The following is a 23,848-nucleotide window of genomic DNA, read 5'->3' as shown; positions in this document are numbered from 1 at the left end:
ACCTGTGTCCCTACCTTACCTGTCCACCCTGTATCCTAACCACCTGTGTCCCTACCTACCTGTCCACCCTGTGTCCTAACCACCTGTGTCCCTACCTACCTGTCCACCCTGTGTCCTAACCACCTGTGTCCCTACCTACCTGTCCACCCTGTATCCTAACCACCTGTGTCCCTACCTTACCTGTCCACCCTGTATCCTAACCACCTGTGTCCTACCTACCTGTCCACCCTGTGTCCTAACCACCTGTTTCCCTACCTACCTGTCCACCCTGTATCCTAACCACCTGTGTCCCTACCTACCTGTCCACCCTGTATCCTAACCACCTGTGTCCCTACCTACCTGTCCACCCTGTATCCTAACCACCTGTGTCCCTACCTGTCTGCCCCAGGTTCCCTCCATAGTGAGGTCCATGTCGGAGAAACGCCTGTTGGACATGAGGCAGCAGACTCAGTTCCTGTGGGACACATATTTCTCATCTGTGGAGAAAATCGTCGCTTCCACCTTGGAGGTCAGTGAGAGACAGTGAGAGATAGATCGATAGATAGATAGAGAGAGAGAGAGAGAGAGAGAGAGAGTGGTAGGGGGAGTGAGGGGGGAAGGGCGAGGGGTAGGAAGTAGCGATGGAATGAGAAAGGGAGGAGTGAGATGTGGGGAGGGGGGTTGATGGGGGATGAGAGTGGAAGGAGGGAGGGAGGGAGAGGAAACAGGTGGTGGAAGGGGAGAGACCCAATAATCTGTCCCTCTGGTCGATCTGTTTGAGTGCTTCAGATGTGCACAGTTCCATTGTGACACCAGTGATTATAATGCAAAATTTAATTGTTTTTCCCATTTTCCATGAAAAAGTTTTCATGATGATGATGACTAGGATTATTATTATGATTATGATCATCATTATTATCATCGCCATAATTTACTTATTCTCTCCACCCATGTTCTTACGCATGAACGAATTGACTGACACACATGCTTTCATTCGATCTGTTCTAACCACACATCATGCTACCCCTTCCCCCTCGCTCCCCCGCACACATAACAGCTGATGCGAGACCGTATTTACCGGCAACTGGCACGCCCTTTGCCCCTGTGGAACTCCGGACCTGGGGCCTTGCACGTGCGCCTCGACTTCTCCGACACCTTGCTCGACTTCCCCTTTTACTATGGCCGCCTGGGGGTGCCGGCCTCCTCCCTCCTCCCCTCCTCCTCCCCCTACACGTGGCCCCTGGACAAGTTCACAGCCCTGGTGTACGCCACGTCGCCCGTGCTGTCCTCGTCTCCGCTATTCCGCTTGCTGCGGAGCGTGGCGCGCTCCGCCTTTGTGCACAAGGTGAGGGTGGTGGTGTGGTGTGGTGTGGTGTGGTATGCTGAAGGTAGTGGTGGTGTGGTGTGGTATGCTGAGCTGAAGGTAATGGTGGTGTGCTGTGGTGTGCACAAGGTGAGGGTGGTGGTGAGGTGTGGTGTGGTGTGGTATGCTGAAGGTAGTGGTGGTGTGGTGTGATGTGCTGAAGGTAGTGGTGGTGTGGTGTGGTGTGCTGAGCTGAAGGTAATGGTGGTGTGGTGTGGTGTGCACAAGGTGAGGGTGGTGGTGAGGTGTGGTGTGGTGTGCTGAAGGTAGTGGTAGTGTGGTGTGATGTGCTGAAGGTAGTGGTAGTGTGGTGTGGTGTGCACAAGGTGAGGGTGGTGGTGAGGTGTGGTGTGCTGAAGGTAGTGGTAGTGTGGTGTGGTATGCACAAGGTGAGGGTAGTGGTGTGGTGTGGTGTGCTGAAGGTGGTGGTGTGGTGTGCTGAAGGTGGTGGTGTGGTGTGGTGTGCTGAAGGTGGTGGTGTGGTGTGCTGAAGGTAGTGGTGGTGTGGTGTGGCGTGCACAAGGTGAGGGTAGTGGTGTGGTGTGCTGAAGGTAGTGATGGTGGTGGTGTGGTGTGGTGTGCTGAAGGTGGTGGCGTGGTGTGGTGTGGTGTGCTAAAGGTGGTGGTGGTGTGGTGTGGTGTGCACAAGGTGAGGGTGGTGGTGTGGTGTGGTGTGCTGAAGGTAGTGGTGGTGTGGTGTGGTGTGCTGAAGGTGGTGGTGGTGTGGTGTGTACAAGGTGAGGGTGGTGGTGTGGTGTGGTGTGGTGTGCTGAAGGTGGTGTGGTGTGGTGTGCACAAGGTGAGGATGGTGGTGTGGTGTGGTGTGCTGAAGGTGGTGTGGTGTGGTGTGTACAAGGTGAGGGTGGTGGTGTGGTGTGGTGTGGTGTGCTGAAGGTGGTGTGGTGTGGTGTGCACAAGGTGAGGATGGTGGTGTGGTGTGGTGTGCTGAAGGTAGTGGTGGTGTGGTGTGCTGAAGGTGGTGGTGGTGTGGTGTGCACAAGGTGAGGGTGGTGGTGTGGTGTTGTGTGCTGAAGGTGGTGGTAGTGTGGTGTGGTGTGGTGTGCACAAGGTGAGGGTGGTAGTGTGGTGTAGTGTGCTGAAGGTAGTGGTGGTGTGGTGTGGTGTGGTGTGGTGTGCACAAGGTGAGGATGGTGGTGTGTTATGGTGTGCACAAGGTGAGGATGGTGGTGTGGTGTGGTGTGGTGTGGTGTGCTGAAGGTGGTGGTGGTGTGCTGTGGTGTGCACAAGGTGAGGGTGGTGGTGTAATGTGCACAAGGTGGTGGTAGTGGTGTGGTGGTCTACTTAGCACCTATTCACATTTCAAAAACCTTTCCTGAACGACCTGGCACGTGTCTACACTACAGAGGCCTTTCCAGGTCTAATTAGCACCTCTTTGCATTACAAAGACTTTTTCAGAACTACCTAGCACCCGCCCCCCCCCCCCTTCAGTACAGAGACCTTTCCATGGACACATAACACCCCTCCATACTATATAAATCTTTACAGAACGACATAACACCCATCTACACTATGGTGAACTTTACAGATCGACCTAACGGTACAGACACCATAGAAATCTTTACAGAACGACATTACACTTACCTACACTATAGAGACCTTTACAGAACGACATAACACCCATCGGCACTATAGAGACCTTTACAGAACGACATAACACCCGTCTGCACTATAGAGACATTTACAGAACGACATTACACCCATCTGCACTATAGAGACATTTACAGAACGACATTACACCCATCTGCACTTTAGAGACATTTACAGAACGACATTACACCCATCTGCACTATAGAGACATTTACAAAACGACATTACACCCATCTGCACTATAGAGACATTTACAGAACGACATTACACCCATCTGCACTATAGAGACATTTACAGAACGACATAACACCCATCTGCACTATAGAGACATTTACAGAACGACATAACACCCATCTGCACTCTAGAGACATTTACAGAACGACATAACACCCATCTGCACTTTAGAGACATTTACAGAACGACATAACACCCATCTGCACTTTAGAGACATTTACAGAACGACATAACACCCATCGGCACTATAGAGACATTTACAGAACGACATAACACCCATCTGCACTATAGAGACATTTACAGAACAACATAACACCCACCTAAACTATAGAGACCTTCACAGAACGACTTGATACCCGTCTACACTATGGAAATCTTTACAGAATGATATAACACAAATCTACGCTATAGAGACCTTTACAGAACGACCTTACACACACCTAAACTACAGAGACATTTACAGAACAACATAACAGTTAACACTCATCTACACTACAGAGTGCTTTACAGAACGACCTAACAGCCATCTGCACTATAGAAATCTTTACAGAACGACCTTACACACACCTAAACTACAGAGACATTTACAGAACAACATAACAGTTAACACTCATCTACACTACAGAGTGCTTTACAGAACGACCTAACAGCCATCTGCACTATAGAAATCTTTACAGAACGACCTTACACACACCTAAACTACAGAGACATTTACAGAACAACATAACAGTTAACACTCATCTACACTACAGAGTGCTTTACAGAACGACCTAACAGCCATCTGCACTATAGAAATCTTTACAGAACGACCTAACACCCATCTACACTATAGAAATCTTTACAGAACGACCTAACACCCATCTACACTTTAGAGACCTTAACAGAACGACCTAACACCCATCTACACTTTAGTGACCTTAACAGAACGACCTAACACCCATCTACACTTTAGTAACCTTAACAGAACGACCTAACACCCATCTACACTTTAGTGACCTTAACAGAACGACCTAACACCCATCTACACTATAGAAATCTTTAAAGAACGACCTTACACACACCTAAACTACAGAGACATTTACAGAACAACATAACAGTTAACACTCATCTACACTACAGAGTGCTTTACAGAACGACCTAACAGCCATCTGCACTATAGAAATCTTTACAGAACGACCTTACACACACCTAAACTACAGAGACATTTACAGAACAACATAACAGTTAACACTCATCTACACTACAGAGTGCTTTACAGAACGACCTAACAGCCATCTGCACTATAGAAATCTTTACAGAACGACCTAACACCCATCTACACTATAGAAATCTTTACAGAACGACCTAACACCCATCTACACTTTAGTGACCTTAACAGAACGACCTAACACCCATCTACACTTTAGAGACATTAACAGAACGACCTAACACCCATCTACACTTTAGAGACCTTAACAGAACGACCTAACACCCATCTAAACTTTAGTGACCTTAACAGAACGACCTAACACCCATCTACACTTTAGTGACCTTAACAGAACGATCTGACAGCCATCTACACTTTAGAGACCATAACAGAACGACCTAACACCCATCTACAGTTCAGAGACCATTACAGAACGACCTAACACCCATATACACTATATAGATCTTTACAGAACGACCTAACACCCATCTATACTTTAGAGACCTTAACAGAACGACCTAACACACATCTACACTTTTGAGACCTTAACAGAACGACCTAACACCCATCTACAGTTTAGAGACCATAACAGAACGACCTAACACCCATATACACTATAGAAATCTTTACAGAACGACATAACACCCATCTACATTTTAGAGACCTTTACAGAACGACTTAACAGCCATCTACACTTTAGAGACCTTAACAGAATGACCTAACAGTCATCTGCACTATAGAGACATTTACAGAACGACCTAACTCCCATCTGTACTATAGAGACATTTACAGAACGACCTAACTCCCATCTACACAATAGAGACCTTTCTTGAACGACATTACACCCATCTACACTTTCAAGACCTTAACAGAATGACCTAACAGCCATCTGCACTATAGAGACATTTACAGAACGACCTAACTCCCATCTGTACTATAGAGACATTTACAGAACGACCTAACTCCCATCTACACAATAGAGACCTTTCTTGAACGACATTACACCCATCTACACTGTACAGATCTCTACATAACGACCCAACGGCCATCTACAGTCACTGAAGAGACCTTTACAGAACTACTAAACACCCATATTCACTACTTAGACCTTTCCAGGGCCCCATAACACCCTTCTACAATGTTCAAAAGCTTCAGTACTGATAAGAAGAAAAAACAAACAACAAATCAGCACTTTCCTCACTTAAAAAAAGAAGAAAAGAAGACTTGTATTTCAGGAAGTCGAGAGCTGAAAAAGGGCACATTTCAGGGGTTCCCAGCACCCCTGTACAACATTAAGTTTCAATGTGGACAGACAAAGAAAGTTCAGGGCTATACAAAGGACAGTTATTTGTTGCTACCCTACATGTCAGAGGACAGGACAGGTAGTAAGTATATAAAGGGCATATTTCAGGGCTACTATGGCCCTTTTACAACATTTAAAACCTTCTACACTTATAAAGGGAGAGAAAAAATCCACAACAACAAGAAAACAACAACAAAGAACACCAACAACATTTCAAATGTTTCCTTCCTTCAGAAATAAAGGAAGACATGTAAGCCTATTAACTTAAAACCAAGAGAGGTTTGAAGGGCATATTTCAGGGCTACCTAACACCTCTCAACAGCTTTTAGATTTTAATTAGATTCGTTTATATTGATCAGGAGAAACAATATCATATCAGCATTAATGTATTTACTGTAGAAATGAAGTAAACAAAAAGGAGACGTGTATTGAAAGTCCTGAACTATCTAAAGGGCAGATCCGTGGCTACCAAACAACCACTATACAGCTTTTGAAAGCTTGAACAGTGATAAGAAGGTTAAAAAAAACGCAACATATCAACAGTTTCTTTACTTTAAAGTTAAATAAAGAAAAGAAAACGGATTTTGAAAGTCCGGAGCTGTGTAAAAGGCAGATACCAGGGATGCCTAACACCCTCTGCAACATTTAAGTTTCATTATGGACAAACATCAACAGCAAACAAACAAAACATTAACATTAACATATTATCAGCAGTTTCCTGAATTCTTAAAAGAAAAGAAGACGAGTCTTAAAAGTCCGGAGTTGCATAAAGGGCAGATTATGATCCGCTTTAAAAGATCCGCTACTCTTAAAAAATGCAGAAAAAGGCGGTTCATTTGGAACTGTTAGTTCTTTGAAAGGTATGCCTTGTCAGTTTTGCTTGTACTGCTTAACTGGGCTCTGTTGTTGTTGTTGTTTCATTCCGCCCAACACCACTTAAAGTGGAAAGACGTAAAACTGAAATGTACGTGCAGACACACACAGCGTTCTTTGTGGGGGAATCCTAAAATGTTCAGATTAAAGATATCCTAAAATGTTCAGATTAAAGATTCAACAACGCAGCAAAAGCAGCTGTCCACGTCTTCATTCGAGCGACCTTTCCATAACCCCTGCCCCATTCGCAGTTGCCAGAACAGAGAACGATGTTAAGTGGGGAAGGAGGAAGTTGAAAAGAGGAGTGAGAGGATAAAATAAGAATTACAGGATGCCACCCCTCCCCACACTCACAAGTTGCTTACTCCCAGGCACAAACACACATACATGCATGTGTGTATGAAATTATGTGAATGCGTGTGTGGATGGTAATGTATTTAAGCGTGTATTTTGTAATGTGTACTCTACTAATTTAAAATGCTGTAAAAGGCCAGCTGTCAGTCATATGTCTGTTCAATTATTGTGTGGCATTTTCTGCCAATTTCTGTGATAGTTTCATCGAACTGTGATTATTGAATAATTACGTATGACTGTGATCATTGTGAGGTTAACGTCAAATGAGCAGATTTATGCATTCATATTGACTGACATTCATTCTCATCCATTGTTTAAAAAAAAAAAATTATCATACACCACAAATGAATTTCTCTTAAGTATTTTGTACACACGCGCGCGCGCGCGCGCGCTTCGACTTTTGCCACCTCCATCCCTTAACTTCCCACCCCCACCTCTCCTCACGCTCTCTATTACATTCCAAAGGGTGTAAGATGACGTCATTTCCTACTTTGCTGAGTGATAAACCGCTCTTGTGTAAAAGACAAAGAGAGCTTTCTTCTTTTTCTCCATCTCCATCTTCGCGCCTTCGTTCATTCCATCCTTCCTCCCTTCCTTTTCCCCTTCTCTCTTTCCTTGCTCAGTGGAGAGATCACGACGGGCGTTGGGTTTGTGTGCAGTGTGGTGATTACTTTAGCTGGCTTGTACAAGTCAGTGTAAAAGGATTCAGAATCTCTGAGAGTGTATACACACACATTCGCGCACACGCACGCACGCGCGCGGACGCGCGCGCACACACAGACACACACACACACACATACACTCACACTCACGCGCTCGCGCAATTGCTGCCAAAAACGCCGTAGCGTGGAGAAGTAATTGTTCTGTATTTTATTTCATTTTATTTACTTTATTATTTCATTGTTAAATCACTTTTTGTGTGTGGTACATGAAACTGTGCATGCATGTCTTATAAATCTTGTTATGTTTTGATTGAAATTAAAATTGATTCTCTCTCTCTCTCTCTCTCTCTCTCTCTCACACACACACACACACACACACACACACACACACACACAGCGAGGAAATGCCTACATGGCAGTTGCAAAATGTCAAATTTCAGGCCCGTTCGTATAGATGCAGATTTTATATAAATCATCATACCCTTTTGGGGGGGTCGAACTTCTGCTTGTTATGTAGTTTGAAACGTTTGTGTTTTTATTCGTGGCGTAGCGTGCGCATTGCGCATTACTCGTGTGTGTGTGTGTGTGATATTTTGTATTTGTATTTGTATTTCTTTTTATCACAACAAATTTCTCTATGTGAAATTCGGGCTGCTGTCCCCAGGGAGAGCGCGTCGCTATACTACAGCGCCACCCATTTTTTTGTATTTTTTCCTGCGTGCAGTTTTATTTGTTTTTCCCATCGAAGTGGATTTTTTTACAGAATTTTGCCAGCCCTTTTGTTGCCGTGTTTTCTTTTAAGAGTGCTAAGTGCATGTTGCACATGGGACCTCGCTTTATCGTCTCATCCGAATGACTAGCGTCCAGACCACCACTCAAGGTCTAGTGGAGGGGGAGAAAATATCGGCGGCTGAACCGTGATTCGAACCAGCGCGCTCAGATTCTCTCTTCCTAGGCGGACGCGTTACCTCTAGGCCATCACTCCACATATAATGGTCTGTGTGGTGGTGTTCTGTTAATGTCAAAATCATGTTCTGGGTTTCAGTGACATTAACATTATGTCACGATTTTGCCAGACTCAAATCAAATCTCTGTCTGTCTGTCTGTCTGTCTCTCACACACACACACACACACACACACACAAACTCTCACCCACTGCTTCTCTTTGTATTTATCTCTGTTTATCCCTGTCTCTGTCTATGTCTCGTTGTGTTCGTGTTCGCGCGGGTACGTGTCTGGGTGTGGGTGTGTTCACCTCCATACACTTCCTCTGTCCTGTTTTCATAAATTGCATCGTGGCGCCTGGAACTATCAGGGATCGTCACGGGTGTTGGGAATCCCACGTGGGCCTCATTTATCAAACCGGGTCTCCCTTGGTTCATTGCGTTTATGGTCTGGCATGCACCGGGAGGTTGAGCTTCAGGGAGACAGCCAGAGACTTTGATAATTCTATTCATTGTCCTTTCTTGGCTTTCCCTTCAGCTTTCACAGCTTTCTTTCGCGTCTTTCATTATTATCTTTTTGTCTTATTTCCTTTTCTCTCTTTCTTGTTTTTCTGCATCTTTTCCTTTTCTTTTTTATGTCTGGCTTTATAGTTTAGGTCGTTTACCTCATTTCTTTACTTGTGTGTCTTTCCTTCCTTCCTGTCTGCCTGCATTCGTTTCTCTGTTCCTTCTTTTTTTCCTGTGAGGAGCACTTCATCACTGTTGTATGTATGGATACAGTCTTGTCTTTCACATTAAAACCCACCCTGTGAGGAGCACTTTATCACACTGTTGAATACATGGATACAGTCTTGTCTTTCACATTAAAACCCACCCTATCGCCAGGCAGGTAAACACGTGAATTTCTCTCTCTGGAACGGAGACAAAAAATTATTCAACCGAAATGTTATATAGATCCGTCAAATTTTAGGTGCAATTTACTCATGTCTCCAAGACAGGAATGTACTCTGTATAACTTAGCCATGTATATATACATGAAGCATTGAAGAGATTACGTAGTTATCTCGTGAATGTTGTTGAATATTTGTGTTCACTATTTTTGGTTGATCTGAATTGTCGATTTACTTTGTCATGTCATTTTCTCATTATCATTTATCAATGAATCCCCCTTCAGTAAGGGGCTCTGGCCTTATCTGAATAAAACATCCGTTCGTTTGTTCTCTGGGACGGAAAGTTGGAAAATAGTGATCGTTTTAAGGAATACCGCAAATTCAGATCTTTATTACAGCCAGAAAAATACCTGCGAAATATTACAAAATCTGAAAAGAGTGGCTCTGGTGAAGTTTCGTTTAGGTGTTAAAGTAAATAAAAGATATAGCGATATGTCAACACCAAAAAACTGTCCCTTTTGTTGTGATCTGGAAACTGAAGTTCGTTTTCTTATTAGATGTCCTGTACACGCTTAACTACGAGAAAAGTATATATTTAAACATTATGGAAATAGTAACACTCTGCCAATTCCATTTTTGTTACAAAATGAAGACACGTGTGTTGTAAGAGAAGTTGCCATGTTTATTTAATATGCTTTCCGTTCCAGAGAGGAACTGATGTGAAGTTTAACTTAAAATATTAAAATCGGATTGCGTGGCAGAGCAATTTTTTTTTTTTTAATAAGTTTTGTTGAATCTGGTTTTCCTTTAGTTTTTCAGATCGTTATCTTTATGTGTACGTGTTCTCATGTGGACGGGCTGGTGGTCTTCGCATCAAACTTCCTGCGTTCTGTCTGTCTGTCTGTCTCTCTTTTTGTGTGTGTGTGTGTGTGTGTGTGTGTGTGTGTGTGTGTGTGTGTGTGTGTATCACTCTCTCCCTCCCTCCCTTCATCCCTCTCTGGTCTCCCTCTCTTTACGTTTTATATGCGGGTGAGAAAAGGAAAGGACAGATAAGATAAAGGCAAGGAAAACTCTCCCTCTCTCTCTCTCTGTGTCTCTCTGTCTCTGTCTGTCTGTCTGTCTGTCTCTCTCTCTCTCTTTATATATATATATATATATATATTGTGTGTGTTGTTGTTGTTGTTGTTGTCGTAGTAGAGTTCTCTGTCTCTATCGCTGTCTCTCTCTGTCGCTCTGTTTCTGTCTCTGTCTGTCTGTCTGTCTGTTTCTCTCTCTCTCTCTCTCTCTCTCTCTCTCTCTCTCTCTCTCTCTCTCTCTCTCTCTCTCTATATATATATATATATATATATATATATTGTGTGTGTGTGTGTGTGTGTGTTGTTGTTGTTGTTGTCGTAGTAGAGTTCTCTGTCTCTATCGCTCTCTCTCTCTGTCGCTCTGTTTCTGTCTCTGTCGCTCTGTTTCTCTCTCTCTCTCTCTCTCTCTCTCTCTCTCTCTCTCTCTGCATGTATATAAGGATGAGTTGGACAGTTGTCAGTATAAGGAGTGTTTACAGAATGCTTTTGACATGTTAAATGTTGATGTTAATACCTGTGTCAAATTGTTTTCATGTGCATTGTATGGAGCAGCTGCATGTATGATTCGAACAGTTGGTAGAGGACAGAAGAAATGTAATGATTGGTTTGATGATGAGTGTAAGAGGAAGAAAAGACTTGTCAGGGGCCTTCTTAAAAGTTTCCAGAGATGTAAAACTGAAGAAAATAAAAGAGAACCTAAAGAAACATTTGTAAAGGAAAGGAAGGAATATGTTTATTTGAAGAGAAGAAAGAAACGTGAATTTGAGGAGCTAAGGTTACAGAAATTAGAATTATCAAAGATTCAAATCTGTTTTGGGCAACAGTAAGATCTGTAAATAGAAAGGCATTTGTTTATAATAATATTAGTGCTCAGCAATGGTATGACCATTTTTCTAGTGTATTTGAAGGTAATGCTAACACTGAAACAGAAGATGAGGTAGTAGAGGAGGTTGGTGATTTCGAAGAACCTTGTTTTAATGACCCAATTAGCAGACAAGAAGTAATTGATAGCATAAACAATTTAAAACCAGGTAAAAGTGCAGGCCCAGATAAAATATTGAGTGAAATGTTAAAGCAGGCAAATACAGATGTTGTTGATTTTCTGGTGTTCTTATTTAACAGATGTTTTAATGATGGAATCTTTCCTACAAATTGGGCAAAATCGATTATCATACCTATTCACAAAAAGGGAGACCCGAATAATCCAGATAATTACCGTGGAGTTGCACTTACAAGTATTATTAGTAAAGTTTACACTTACATTTTAAATAGAAGATTAACTAAATGGGCTGAACGAGAAGAAAAGATTATTGAAGAGCAAGCTGGATTTCGATCAGGTTACAGCACCATTGACCACATTTTCACATTGTATGCAATTGTACAAACACATTTATTAAAAAAATACAAAATTGTATGTTGCTTTTGTAGATTTTCAGAAGGCCTACGACTCTGTGAATCGAAATAGTTTATGGAATGTGTTACGTAAAACTGGTGTTGATGGTAAGCTTTATATGGCACTGCGTGGTGTATATGATGCAGTTTTAGCGTGTGTGCGTGAGAAGGGTGTATATTCAGATGTATTTGATTGCCCACGTGGCGTAAAACAAGGATGTCTGTTGAGCCCTATGATGTTTTCGTTCTTTATTAATGAACTGGCAGGAGAGATAACGAAAAAAGGAAGACATGGGATTCAAATGATCCCTGGGGCTGTTGAACTGTTTCTTATGCTATTTGCAGATGATGTAATTCTTTTGTCTGACACGGCCATAGGACTTCAAAATCAGCTGAATATATTAAAGCAAGAAGCAGATAGATTATTCTTAAAAGTTAATCTTGAGAAAACAAATGTAGTTGTGTTTAGAAAAGGTGGTTACCTATCTAGATATGAAAGATGGCATTATGGAACTGATGAAGTGAAGGTAACTAATGCTTATAAATATCTTGGTATGATTTTTACAACTAAGCTGAGTTTGACAAGGACAGTAGCAGAGATCTGTAGAAAGGGGAAGAAGGGGGTTATAGAAATCTTAAGGTGTTTACGTAAATTAGGCTCGATAGATACATACATATTTTGGAAACTTTTTGATACTCAAATAGAACCAATGATAACATACGGTGCCGAAATTTGGGGACTTTCAGATATCAAAGATTTAGAAAAAGTACATACATTAGCTATTAAACGTTTTTTAAATGTTCCATTACATGCTTCAAATACTGTATTATATGGAGAAAGTGGTAGATACCCATTATATATTAAATCATGTGTGAAATGTATAAAATATTGGTTAAAATTAATAAGGCTACCCACATCGAGATTATGTAAGCAGGCGTATGAAATGTTAGTAAATGAACATGAGAGAGGGAAGGAAAACTGGGTATATTTTGTAAAGAAGACATTAACTGTAAATGGATTTGGGATTGTGTGGATGTGTCAGGGAGCTGGATGTGTAGAAGGATTTGTTTCAGAATTCAAAGATAGGCTAATTGCTTCATATAAACAGAATTGGCACTGTAAAATGGAAAGCACTGAGAAATATAGATGGTTTTATAGTTTTAAAAGTATATTTCAAACAGAAAAATATATCACAGTCGTGACAAACAAGTGGCACCGAACAAGTCTCGCCAGATTTAGAACGAGAACGATTGGGTTGAATGCTTATGAAAAGTGGTTTCAGACTGAGCCCTCGTTACTCTCCCCTTGTCCGATGTGCGGTCATTTAAGGGAGGATGAATTACATTTTTTGTTTAGTTGTAAAGCTTATGACGATATTCGAGAAAAAATGTGTTGTATTTAAAACAAATTTAGCAAAGAATGAAGATATTTTTGGAGTGCTTAATCTAAATCAGGAACTACAGTCACTTGCAAAATATATTGCCGAAGCGAATAACATGCGACGAAAAAAACCCAACAATCATAAAATAGTATCAGGTGTTGCTCATTGTGAAAATTGAAATCTGTATTGTCATTCTCATATGGAAAATATTTATGTTATACATTTATATATGTTTTTTTGTTTTTATTTCTCACTACATGCCATTACTTTGAATGGATGGTCGAACTGCACTTTGTTGCACAGATTGATTGATTTCCTTTTGGCTTTGGTTTTCATCAGTATTATTACTATTAATGCATGTTGTTATTTGTATTATGAACCCCCATGTCATTAGGGCTGTAAAGCTATTGACATTAAAATGTTCAGTGTTCTCTCTCTCTCTCTCCTCGAAACATACTTAAAAGGGATTTGTTTCACAGTTTTAGGAAAAGATATGCTCAGATTTTCCGAATCGACGATCGGGTTTCCATATCAGACATCAGTGCAGTGATGAGAGTGACTTTGTTGAAACAACCACTGTCCGTGCTGTATGTGTTGTGTGTGATAGTGCTCATCATGTGCATGGATGTCGAAACAAACCTCGGCCCTGACGACCAGTACAACAGTATTAATACGTGCAGGTGATCGACTGGCGGTTTGGACAAATTCTACACGGCCTTCAGTTACACACAGCTACCATCAACACAATGCTGAACGAAAAATTCAACAACTAGACAGTATTCTTAGTCAGCTGGTGTCTAAATGTCAGCAGACTTAGTTTGTTCAGCAAGGATCAGACAACATTTTAAATCTGCAAGAAGATTACCGTTTTATCCTTGAAGGATTTGGACACTTTGGAACAAACAGTGGACAAGACGGAGGCGGAGGCGAAACTCTACAACCTGAAATTTTTCGGAATCCCATGTGAGGACCAAATCCTGGACATTCTGGCCACGTTTTCAAACCGTGTCTGGAATTATTCAGACATCAGAAAAGCTTCCCGCATCGGAGAGAGGCGACAACATAGTGAAGAACTCAGGCCGCTGATCGTCCAGTTTCACAGGTGGGGTGACAAGATAGAAATACTGACGGACAGAGAGCTACGAGATTCACTGAGAGGGGATCAAAGTGACATCTGAACTCACAACAAAACAAAGAAAAACCGTAGACTTCTACAAACAGCAGGGCAAGACCGCTTTTTACAGAAATGGGAGACTGCGGATAATTGACAAGAACCAGTACAGTGCACGATATCCGTACTCGACAGATTTTGATGACGGCTGTGTCGAAGAAAGGCCGCATCAGTCATTCAAGAACTGGAGCTACACCTACGGGGACACAGAGAGGGAGCACTACAGATATCATGCAGACAGTCGAAGCAGCAAGAGGGAGCAGGCGAGATACGACACCCCAGATCACTGCCCTTCCAGGAGAAACCAGTTCAGTGACCGCGACTGGACCAGTGCCGATGATGATACTCACCTCTCCAGACAGCAGAGACATGGACGCTACGAGAAGCGCGGACCCAGTACATCCCACTCAACACGGTCTGCAAACGACAGGGCACCAGGAAGACTGACAAAAGAACATTTTAAAGACACCCATTCGTACCACCCAAACGGGAATCACCACGAAGCGCTTCCTCACGGAGAAAGGTATGGCAGCCCAGGTCCGAGGCGCAGAAGCAGTGACACCAGCACTCAGAGACGCGCTACAACCAACAACAGGCAAGACACAAGAGGGCCACACAGAAGATGGACCAGGGCACCGTTCCTCCACCGTTCCTGTGGTGCCAGGGCACAGCATCTACAGTGAGGCAGTCGCATCAACGGCCAATACAGACAAGGAGAACGGGAAGCACAATGATCACCATCGGAACAGGGGTCGGCGCAAGCAGTCAGTGGACTGTACATTTCACAGCGTCAGGAAGAAATGGGCCACCACTTCAGGCAGCGACAGACCCCGCTACACATGCCCCAAATAATGACAAAAATTGTGACACAGACTCGGACATAGCCATCACAAAGGTGACTAGTGACAAACTATCTGACCAACACACAGTAGATAGACCGACAGAACAAAGAGGAGACAAAACACCTGTGCGTGATATTGACAGTGACAACACGGGGACAGAGGTCCAACATACACAGGACAGTACAAAGGATGACAGATACACAATCCCACCACGTCATGACACTGACAGAATGACGCCTGACACACAGCACGGGGATGACTCACGGGCGGTCGCCGCGGAGGAGATGCCAGAGTCCGGAGGACCCACTGCAAAGACCGGGGGGACAGCCGCTGACACCAGTTCCAAAATTCAGAGACAGTCCACCATCGACGGCAGTGCTGAGGAAACCAGAAAGAACAGTGACACAGACATGGGGAATCCCCTTCCTGCCAGGTCACGTGCCACAGACAGGTCAAGGTCAGCAACGCAGGCGAGAAGCGTGTCTCGACCTGCACGTGCTTTACGCTCGGTCAGCAGCAAAGCAAAGGCGCTCAGCCAGAGTAATATTACAGATTCTTTCATAAAGAAGCACGCGAACGAACCAACTGACACATCTGTCAGTGCTGATCAGTCAGTCTCTCGGTTCGGTTTCTTCCACACCTCGGAATGCCACTGAATGGGGGTTCGGCCGGGCATGCTACCATGGGGATATTGACGGTAATATAAGAGAGATACAGGCAGGTTGGTCACAGAATCATACCAGTGCTGGTACACCTTGACAGGCAAAAAGTCGAACGCTGTAAAGTAACATTTTTATGCAACAATGTTTGTGGATTGGTTAACAACTTAGACAGTGCAGAATTCATTAATTTCGTGTCACAATATGATTTTGTGTCTTTTACAGAAACTTTTGTTTCTGGCGATTTTGAGCCAAGATGCTTATCGTCTTTTGACATTTTCATTTCAAATGCCTGAAAACCAAGTAAACGAGGTTGGAACTCAGGGGGAGTTACGGTTCTAGTTAAGAGACATCTTTCCCGTTACGTGCAGCGAATTCAAACACAGGTTGAAAATGCTGTTGTACTGAAATTAAGTAAGGAATTGATGTGCACAAGTAAAGATGTTCTTTATATATCAATATATATATCCCACCGCATGATTCTCCATTCTGGAGTATTACAGAGAATGGTTATGGTGTAGAAGTCTAAGAAATATGTCATGGATTTACATGATGATATTGATGATTTTTTCTTGTTGATTTGTGGCGACATGAACGCACGAACGGCTTCCCAAAATTGTGCTGACGGTAATGCCGATGACTTTTTAACTTTTGGTAAAAACCTTGACACTGATTATTGGTCGAGAAGGTCTCAGGACACAGAGACGAACACGTTTGGTGAACAACTAATAGAATTCTGCAATATAAATGATTGTGCAATTGTGAACGGTTTGATTAATGATGCTTTGGATGGGAGCTATACATATGTGTACTTCTGGTGCTAGTGTAGTTGACATTTTCTTGTTTTGTGTGATATGCTTTCCTGTATGAAAATTGAGCATTTAGAAGTGGTAGATACAGTACATTCAGACCATTTACCGTTAGAATTGTCAAAGTCCACGAGGATAGGAGGGATGCTATCAACAGCGGAAACAAGGAAAGAAAAAAGGGTTTTCACAGAAAAGATAGTTTGGGTCGGGGAAAAGGAAAGGGAATTTATTGAGGCCTTAAATAGTAACGATGTTATAAATAAACTGGGAGAAGCTACCTCATGCATTAATGATAACATTGACTTGGCGCTGAAGTCGTTCGTTGATTGCATACGAGTGGCGAGCCAGTGCATGATTAGACAATGCAGAAATGACTCAAAGTGTAGGAATGCTCCATGGTTTGATGATTGTCGCAAGGCAAAGAAATTTGTGAAGTTGAAATTAAGATTTTGTAAAAGAACAAGCAACGACACCGACAGACAAGTTTATGTGGAAGAAAGAAGAAAATGTGTTTGTTAAAACAGAAGTGTTTCAGAAAACCTATAGCAGAATCATTGGAAGCTAACATGAATAACGCCACATTATTTTGGAAAGAATTAAAAATATTGGAGGTGGGGATAAGATAGGAGCTAGCGACAAAATTAAATCAGAAGTCTAGTATGAACACTTTAAGAAAGTTTATAATTCTGGAGAAACAAACGATGAAGACAGGACTAATTTTATTGATAAAGATGATAATCTGAGAGAAGACGAGGATCATGTACTGAATTTGCCGATATCGGAGGAGGAAATCATACTTGCAATTAGAAACTTAAGATGTGGAAAGTCTCCTGGAATTGGAGTTATTACAATCTGTCCTCCACTTTTCAACATTTCTGCTATATCATTCTTGGAAAAGCTATTCAGTCGAAGCTGTTCAGGTGTTTATCCGAAAGTTTGGGCGAAAGCAATAATCGTTCCTATTTTTAAAAAAATAGAGACAATCCTGACAATTACAGAGGGGTCTCTTTGATCAGCGTAGTATGTAAATGTTACACATCTATCCTTAATGCTCGATTATATTCATGGTTAGAAGATACTCACAGCATCGTGGAAAATCAAGCTGGATTCAGGATGAATTATTCGACCACTGATCACATATTCACTTTATATTCTGTTGCTCAGAAATGTCTTAACACACGAGGTCGTAAGTCATATGTAGCTTTTGTGGATTTCAAGAAAGCTTTTGATTCAGTACACCATGACAAACTACTAGAAGCTGTTAGAAATCCCGGTATTAAGGGAAAATTTTTCTGTCCTTGAAGTCAATGTACGATTCACTCTTTTCTGATATAAGATCAAATAACGAATACACTGATTTCTTCACTTGCCCTACAGGAGTCCGGCAAGGTTGTGTTCTCAGTCCAACATTGTTTTCCTGGTTCATAAACCACCTAGCAAATTATATTGACGAAACTGCTATTCATGGTGTCAGTCTTCTTCCATCTGTGATAGAGTTGTTTGTTCTTTTATTTGCTGATGACGTGTCACTATTGTCAATCACTCCAAGAGGTTTGCAGGCCCAACTGAATGCTTTGAAAGTATGTTGCAACACATTAAAAATGACAGTCAACAAAGGAAAATATAAAGTTATGGTTTAGTCAACAAAGGAAAATCTAAGTTATGGCCTTCAGAAAGGGAGGATATCTTGCAAAAAATGAAAAATGGTTTTACGATGGCGAGCCTGTTGAAGTCGTAAATAAATACACTTATTTAGGTTTTACGTTCACAACAAAATTAAGCTGTAAGATAGGAACTACTGCTCTTACAACAAAAGGAAAGAAAGCTGTACATCTCTTAAGACAACAATGATGATAAATAAGCAAATAAATGTAAAACATGGAGACACACATACACCCACATATGCATAACAGATATGCACCAAACATGCAGTTTCACAGATATGAAAGCACAGTCAAATACACAGAAACGTACATGAGCCCCAACACACACACACACACACACACACACACACACATACACACACACACACACACACACATTACCCTGCACCTCCTCTACCCCCCTCCCCCCACACTCATTTCTAGGCTACGTATCGGGGCTTCCACGGCACCCCTCCCCTCCCTCCCCCCCCCCCCCCCACACACACGTTCCAATATTCCGTTGCTCCCACAGTGCAGGCATGCATACACACACATACCTCATCCTCTACCCCCCTCACCCCCTCCCCTCACACACACACACACACACACACATACGCACGTGCACAGAACTCTCCTGACACTTGTGTACACTTACATCCTCGCGCATGCACAAACGCGATTATTACTTCTTTTTTCTTTCTTTTTTTTTAGTTATAATCATTATTTATTTATGTACGCTTATAATTGACTTCATCACGTTTTTGCGCCTTATACATATTAGTAGTGATAGTAGTTTTTTTAATGTATTTATCTATTATTTATTCACCTTTTTTTTCTCTTTTCTTTTTCTCAAGGCCTGACAAAGCGCGTTGGGTTATGCTGCTGGTTAGGCATCTGCTTGGCAGATGTGGTGTAGCGTATATGGATTTGTCTGAACGCAGTGACGCCTCCTTGAGCTACTGAAACTGAAACTAAGCATATCTGAAATGCAAAGAAATGACCCAAAAAATATTCTTTAAGATTTTTGACGGAAAAGTATTGTATTCATCTGAAATTGGGGGTTATATAGACTTGACAATATTGAAAAAGTACAGTTTGGGTTGCAAACGATTTCTAGGCGTTCCATTGAAAACTCCAAACAAATTAGTATACGGTGAACTTGGCAGATACCCTATTTTTGTGAACAGTACAGTGCGATCAGTCAAATACTGGTTTCGTGTCACTGAGATGGAAGAAAACAGATTACCCAAACAATGCCATAACATGTTATTATCCTTGGTAAAATGTTGGGCAATGGATATCAAAGATATATTATGTACCACTGGCTTTCAGTGTGTTTGGATAAACCAAGGTGCTGGGGATAAACAGAGCTTAATGCTTTTAAGCAACGATTGATAGACATGTTCATACAGGAATGGTCATCTTGAATACGAGAAAAGGACAGGTATGAATTTTATAGAACGTTAAAGGATGATTTTGGAAAAGAAAAATATTTATGTAGTGTGCTTCAGGATAGCCCTTTCCCACATTAGACTTGGATTATTGCCTATTAATAGCAACTTAAACAGATATAGTGAAAACCCTGAAAATAAACGATGTCCAAGTTGTTGACCCAGAATCGAAAACGAACACCACTTTATTTTTGTTTGCCCATTATTCAATGACTTGAGGCAGAAGTTCCTAAAAGATAACTTGTCGCCAAGTTGGCAAATTCATTTTCCAAGCTGTAAGGAGACGACAAATCAATGCAAGTCAACGGATTTTATTAATACCACCCCGAGAAATGTTTCTCGTATTTTCATTGAACCTTGAATGCCAATGTTATTGGTAGTTAATGTATGCCGTGCGGTGAATTAACTTTATACTCAATCTAGAAAATGACCTCGTACTTAATAAGAAAAAATTAGTTTGTATATACTGTGTTTCAAATGAAGTCACTTCATAATCTGAAAATGAACTGCTGGATTACCTATCTCCTCTTCCCCATCCCTCTTCCCCCATCCATCTTCCCCTTCCCCAATGTGTATGTATGCCTATGGCCGAAACACATTAAACCATCTGAATCTGAATCTCTCTCTCTCTCTCTCTCTCTCTCTCTCTCTCTCTCTCTCTCCCTCCCTCCCTCCCTCCCTCCCTCCCTCTCTCTCTCTCTCTCTCTCATCTGTCTTTCATTATTCTCTTTTTGTCTGATTTCCTTTTCGCAGTTTGTGGTTCTGATATCGAAAAATTGTGAAAGTTTCCAGGCGACGTGTAGTTGTGATATTCTGCAAGCTGTATAAAGGTGTGGGAAGCTGAAGGGCATTTTCAGAATTGAACGAACATTGTTGGATTTGGTGTTTATTGTTGGAATATTTATAATACAAATTCAGAAGAACTTGATGATCAACTGTGTTCTCATTTTAAACTGGACAATGGTGAGGCGTACAGCACGTGAATTTGTCACTTGGTCCCTTCTCCCCTCTCTGTCCTTCCTCCTCGGTGTACGTCACCTGGTTGAAAAAGGGTACGAACATTCCTAAACCTGGACATATATTCATTACATATAGGTGTTTCGCTAATTTTGATACAGTCTTTCCTATTTGATTTAGCTCATTCATCCCTGTCAAATATCTGTCAGTTCACTGACCCTGATGAGGCGCTTGAATTTTGGCATTAAACATTCGTTGATGTATATAATAAACATGCTCCATTCAAAACCTCCTTGGTCAACTGATGAAATTCTAAAAGACATGCGTTTTAGAAATAATCTTCTAAAATCGAAACAATCTGACAAATTATGAAACAAAGAAATAAAGTGGTTGCAATGCTTCACTCATAAACAACAACAACAACAACAAAAAACAAAACAAAAAAAGAAATACATCTGGGATCTATTTTCTAACCGATCTAGCAGTAGCTCAGAATCGATATGGAAGGCCATAAACACCCTCACATGAAAAAGAACTAATAATGTGTTAGCAAACAGCATACATAATAATTACTTTAATTACCATATTTCCAATGTTTCTAATTTAACATTGAAAAAATTAACGATCTTGCGTCATTGAAAAATTTCGTAATTCCAAACACATAACATCAGACTTAACCATTCCACCAGTGTCCGTATACAACATTTATTTTCATCTCATGCACCTGAAACAGGCACACGAGGTCTTGATGGCATAGATGATAAAATCTTAAAATCCTCTGCTTCTATCATCGCTCATTCTCTAACTTATTTTTTACAATATTTGTATTGATGAAAATTACATTCCTAATCATCTTAAGCAAGCGAATACTATTCCATTGTATAAGTCTGGAGGTAAAACTGATCCTTCTAATTACAGGCCTATTTCAGTAGTTTCAGTTCTTTCAAAACCTTTGGAAAAACACATAAGCATTTCATGTCTCATATTTCAAAATACAATTCACTCTGTCCTAACCAGTCTGGGTTTAGAACAAATCACTCATGCCATACCACTCTGACTAATCCAGTAGATTAATGGCTTATGTACATAAATGACAACAAATTCACAGCAGTATTGTTCGTTGATTTTGCGAAAGCGTTTGATCTTATTGACCATGACCTATTACTTAGAAAATTAACAGTTTCTTGAATTTCTGAACAAGCTTTACCTCTCAACAGATCATTTCTCACTAATCGCCAACATACTGTTTCTCTAACCAATGCACAATCTGGATTTCAGACTCAACTGTCTAGGATCAGTGCTTGGTCCACTTCTTTTTTTCCTTGTATATCAGCGACCTTCCTCTGTCAGTTGCGAAAGACGTATGTGAACTTTTTGCTGTTGACACTTCTGTTCATTCGAATCATTCTTTCCTGAAAGAATTATCAATTAACCCGAAGGAAAATGTTGATGAGTTGGTTAGATGGACCGAACAAAACCACATGCTTTTAAACGAGCAAAAATCTAAATACGTGATGGTTACTTCTCAACAAAAACGACAAAATATTGATTTTAGTATGCCGTTCATTTATATAGGTGATAAGGTAGATGAAGTAAGTAGTCACAAAGTTCTTTAAGTTACCACAGATAACCTTCCTGGACGCCTCATATTGAATGTTTATGCACGCAAGTCTCCCCAAAAGTGTTCCAGCTATCTAGAGTGAAACATTTTCTTGATCTCAATGCACAAAAACTGTTCTGCTACGCACATATTCAATCTTCGATAGATTATGCATCTACTGTATTTGACCTTTGCAGCGCCAGTACTTTGAAGCCTCTAGTCAGACTTCATAAGCTTCATAAGACTATGTTACACTTAATGTCCTTGTCTTGACATACAAACTGTCGTACAATAAAGCAATTATGATGCATTGAATACATGATGGATTTGCTCCTTCACTAACTGCATGATTCCCCTTGAATCAAACCAGGTATACAAGCAATATCATTATATTTTTTAAAAAAAGAAAAAAAGAAGCAGCAAGTATCGATCTGTTTAGAACTAGTCTGGCATACTCAGGAGTGACAGTTTGGAACTCCTTACCAGAATATACCAAAGATAAAAGCAGTACCAGCTCATTTAAACCAGCATACAAAACTTTCCTTTTTAAGAACCTAACTTCACAGGTAACACATCATAGTATCTGATTTATTCTCTTCAAGCCAATAACAGGCTGCTTTTTTGTTTTGTTTTTTGTGTTTTCTTTTCCCTTTTGTTTTGTTTTCTGATTGTGTCTTCTTGTCTTGCTGATGTCCTTGTTTGTCTGTGTCCCTTTTTTTGACTCACTTGTGTAAACAAAGTGAGTCTATGTTTTAACCCGGTGTTCGGTTGTCTGTGTGTGTGTGTGTCTGTGTGTCCGTGGTAAACTTTACCATTGACATTTTCTCTGCAACTACTTTGTCAGTTGACACCAAATTTGGCATAAAAATAGGAAAAATTCAGTTCTTTCCAGTCATCTTGTTTAAAACAATATTGCGCTTCTGGGATGGACACAAAAAAATAAAGAATGAAGCCTAATTATATGCAAACTGCATTTACTGTTATATTTATATTTTTTGTATTATCTAAACTTGGCACTTTGATCTGATATTCTGACCCAACAGCTAGAGCAGTCATTATTATCATTTTTTGTTCAAACAGGAACTTCTTTTGCTAAGCATGGAAGATTTATTTATTTTGCAAACGTTTTGGTGCAGATAGTAAAAAAGGGAAATTACTCTGTAATGCTAGTGGAGTTAATTTGCTTTAAACTGATCTTTCTCATCTTAAACATTCCATTTTGAAACAAGAGAGGCAAGGCCTTCAAGACTCACTTGTGATGGACTTTTTTTTTTTTAAATCCAAGCTTTTTATGTATTGAGTATAATTTCAAAATGTAATGTTTAAGATGAGAAAGATCAGTTTAAAGCAAAGTAAGTTCCCCAGCACAGTAATTTCCCTCGTTCTACTGTCTACTCCAAAACGTTTGCAATAAATAAAACTTCCATGCTTAGCAGAAGAAGTTCCTGTTTGAACAAAAAATGATAATAA

At 41.0% G+C, this 23,848-nt stretch overlaps 1 protein-coding gene across 3 annotated transcripts in view; it reads left to right on the top strand.

Annotated features, from left to right (window-relative positions):
- LOC143277052 (exostosin-1a-like) overlaps window positions 1-23,848 on the top strand; it is a 156,870-nt gene that overhangs the window by 70,405 nt on the left and 62,617 nt on the right. For all 3 annotated transcript variants that reach the window (XR_013053671.1, XR_013053670.1, XM_076581785.1), the window contains exons 4-5: window positions 389-508; window positions 1,037-1,324. Coding sequence is in view for 1 of the 3 variants with exons in the window: in XM_076581785.1 (XP_076437900.1) it covers window positions 389-508; window positions 1,037-1,324 (408 nt within the window). In the remaining 2 variants the exon portion in view is untranslated. The remainder of the gene's footprint in view (window positions 1-388; window positions 509-1,036; window positions 1,325-23,848) is intronic.

This window comes from Babylonia areolata, chromosome 33, assembly GCF_041734735.1.
Source record: "Babylonia areolata isolate BAREFJ2019XMU chromosome 33, ASM4173473v1, whole genome shotgun sequence".
Lineage (NCBI taxonomy): Eukaryota > Metazoa > Mollusca > Gastropoda > Neogastropoda > Buccinidae > Babylonia > Babylonia areolata.
This window is presented reverse-complemented; position numbering and strand designations above follow the sequence as displayed.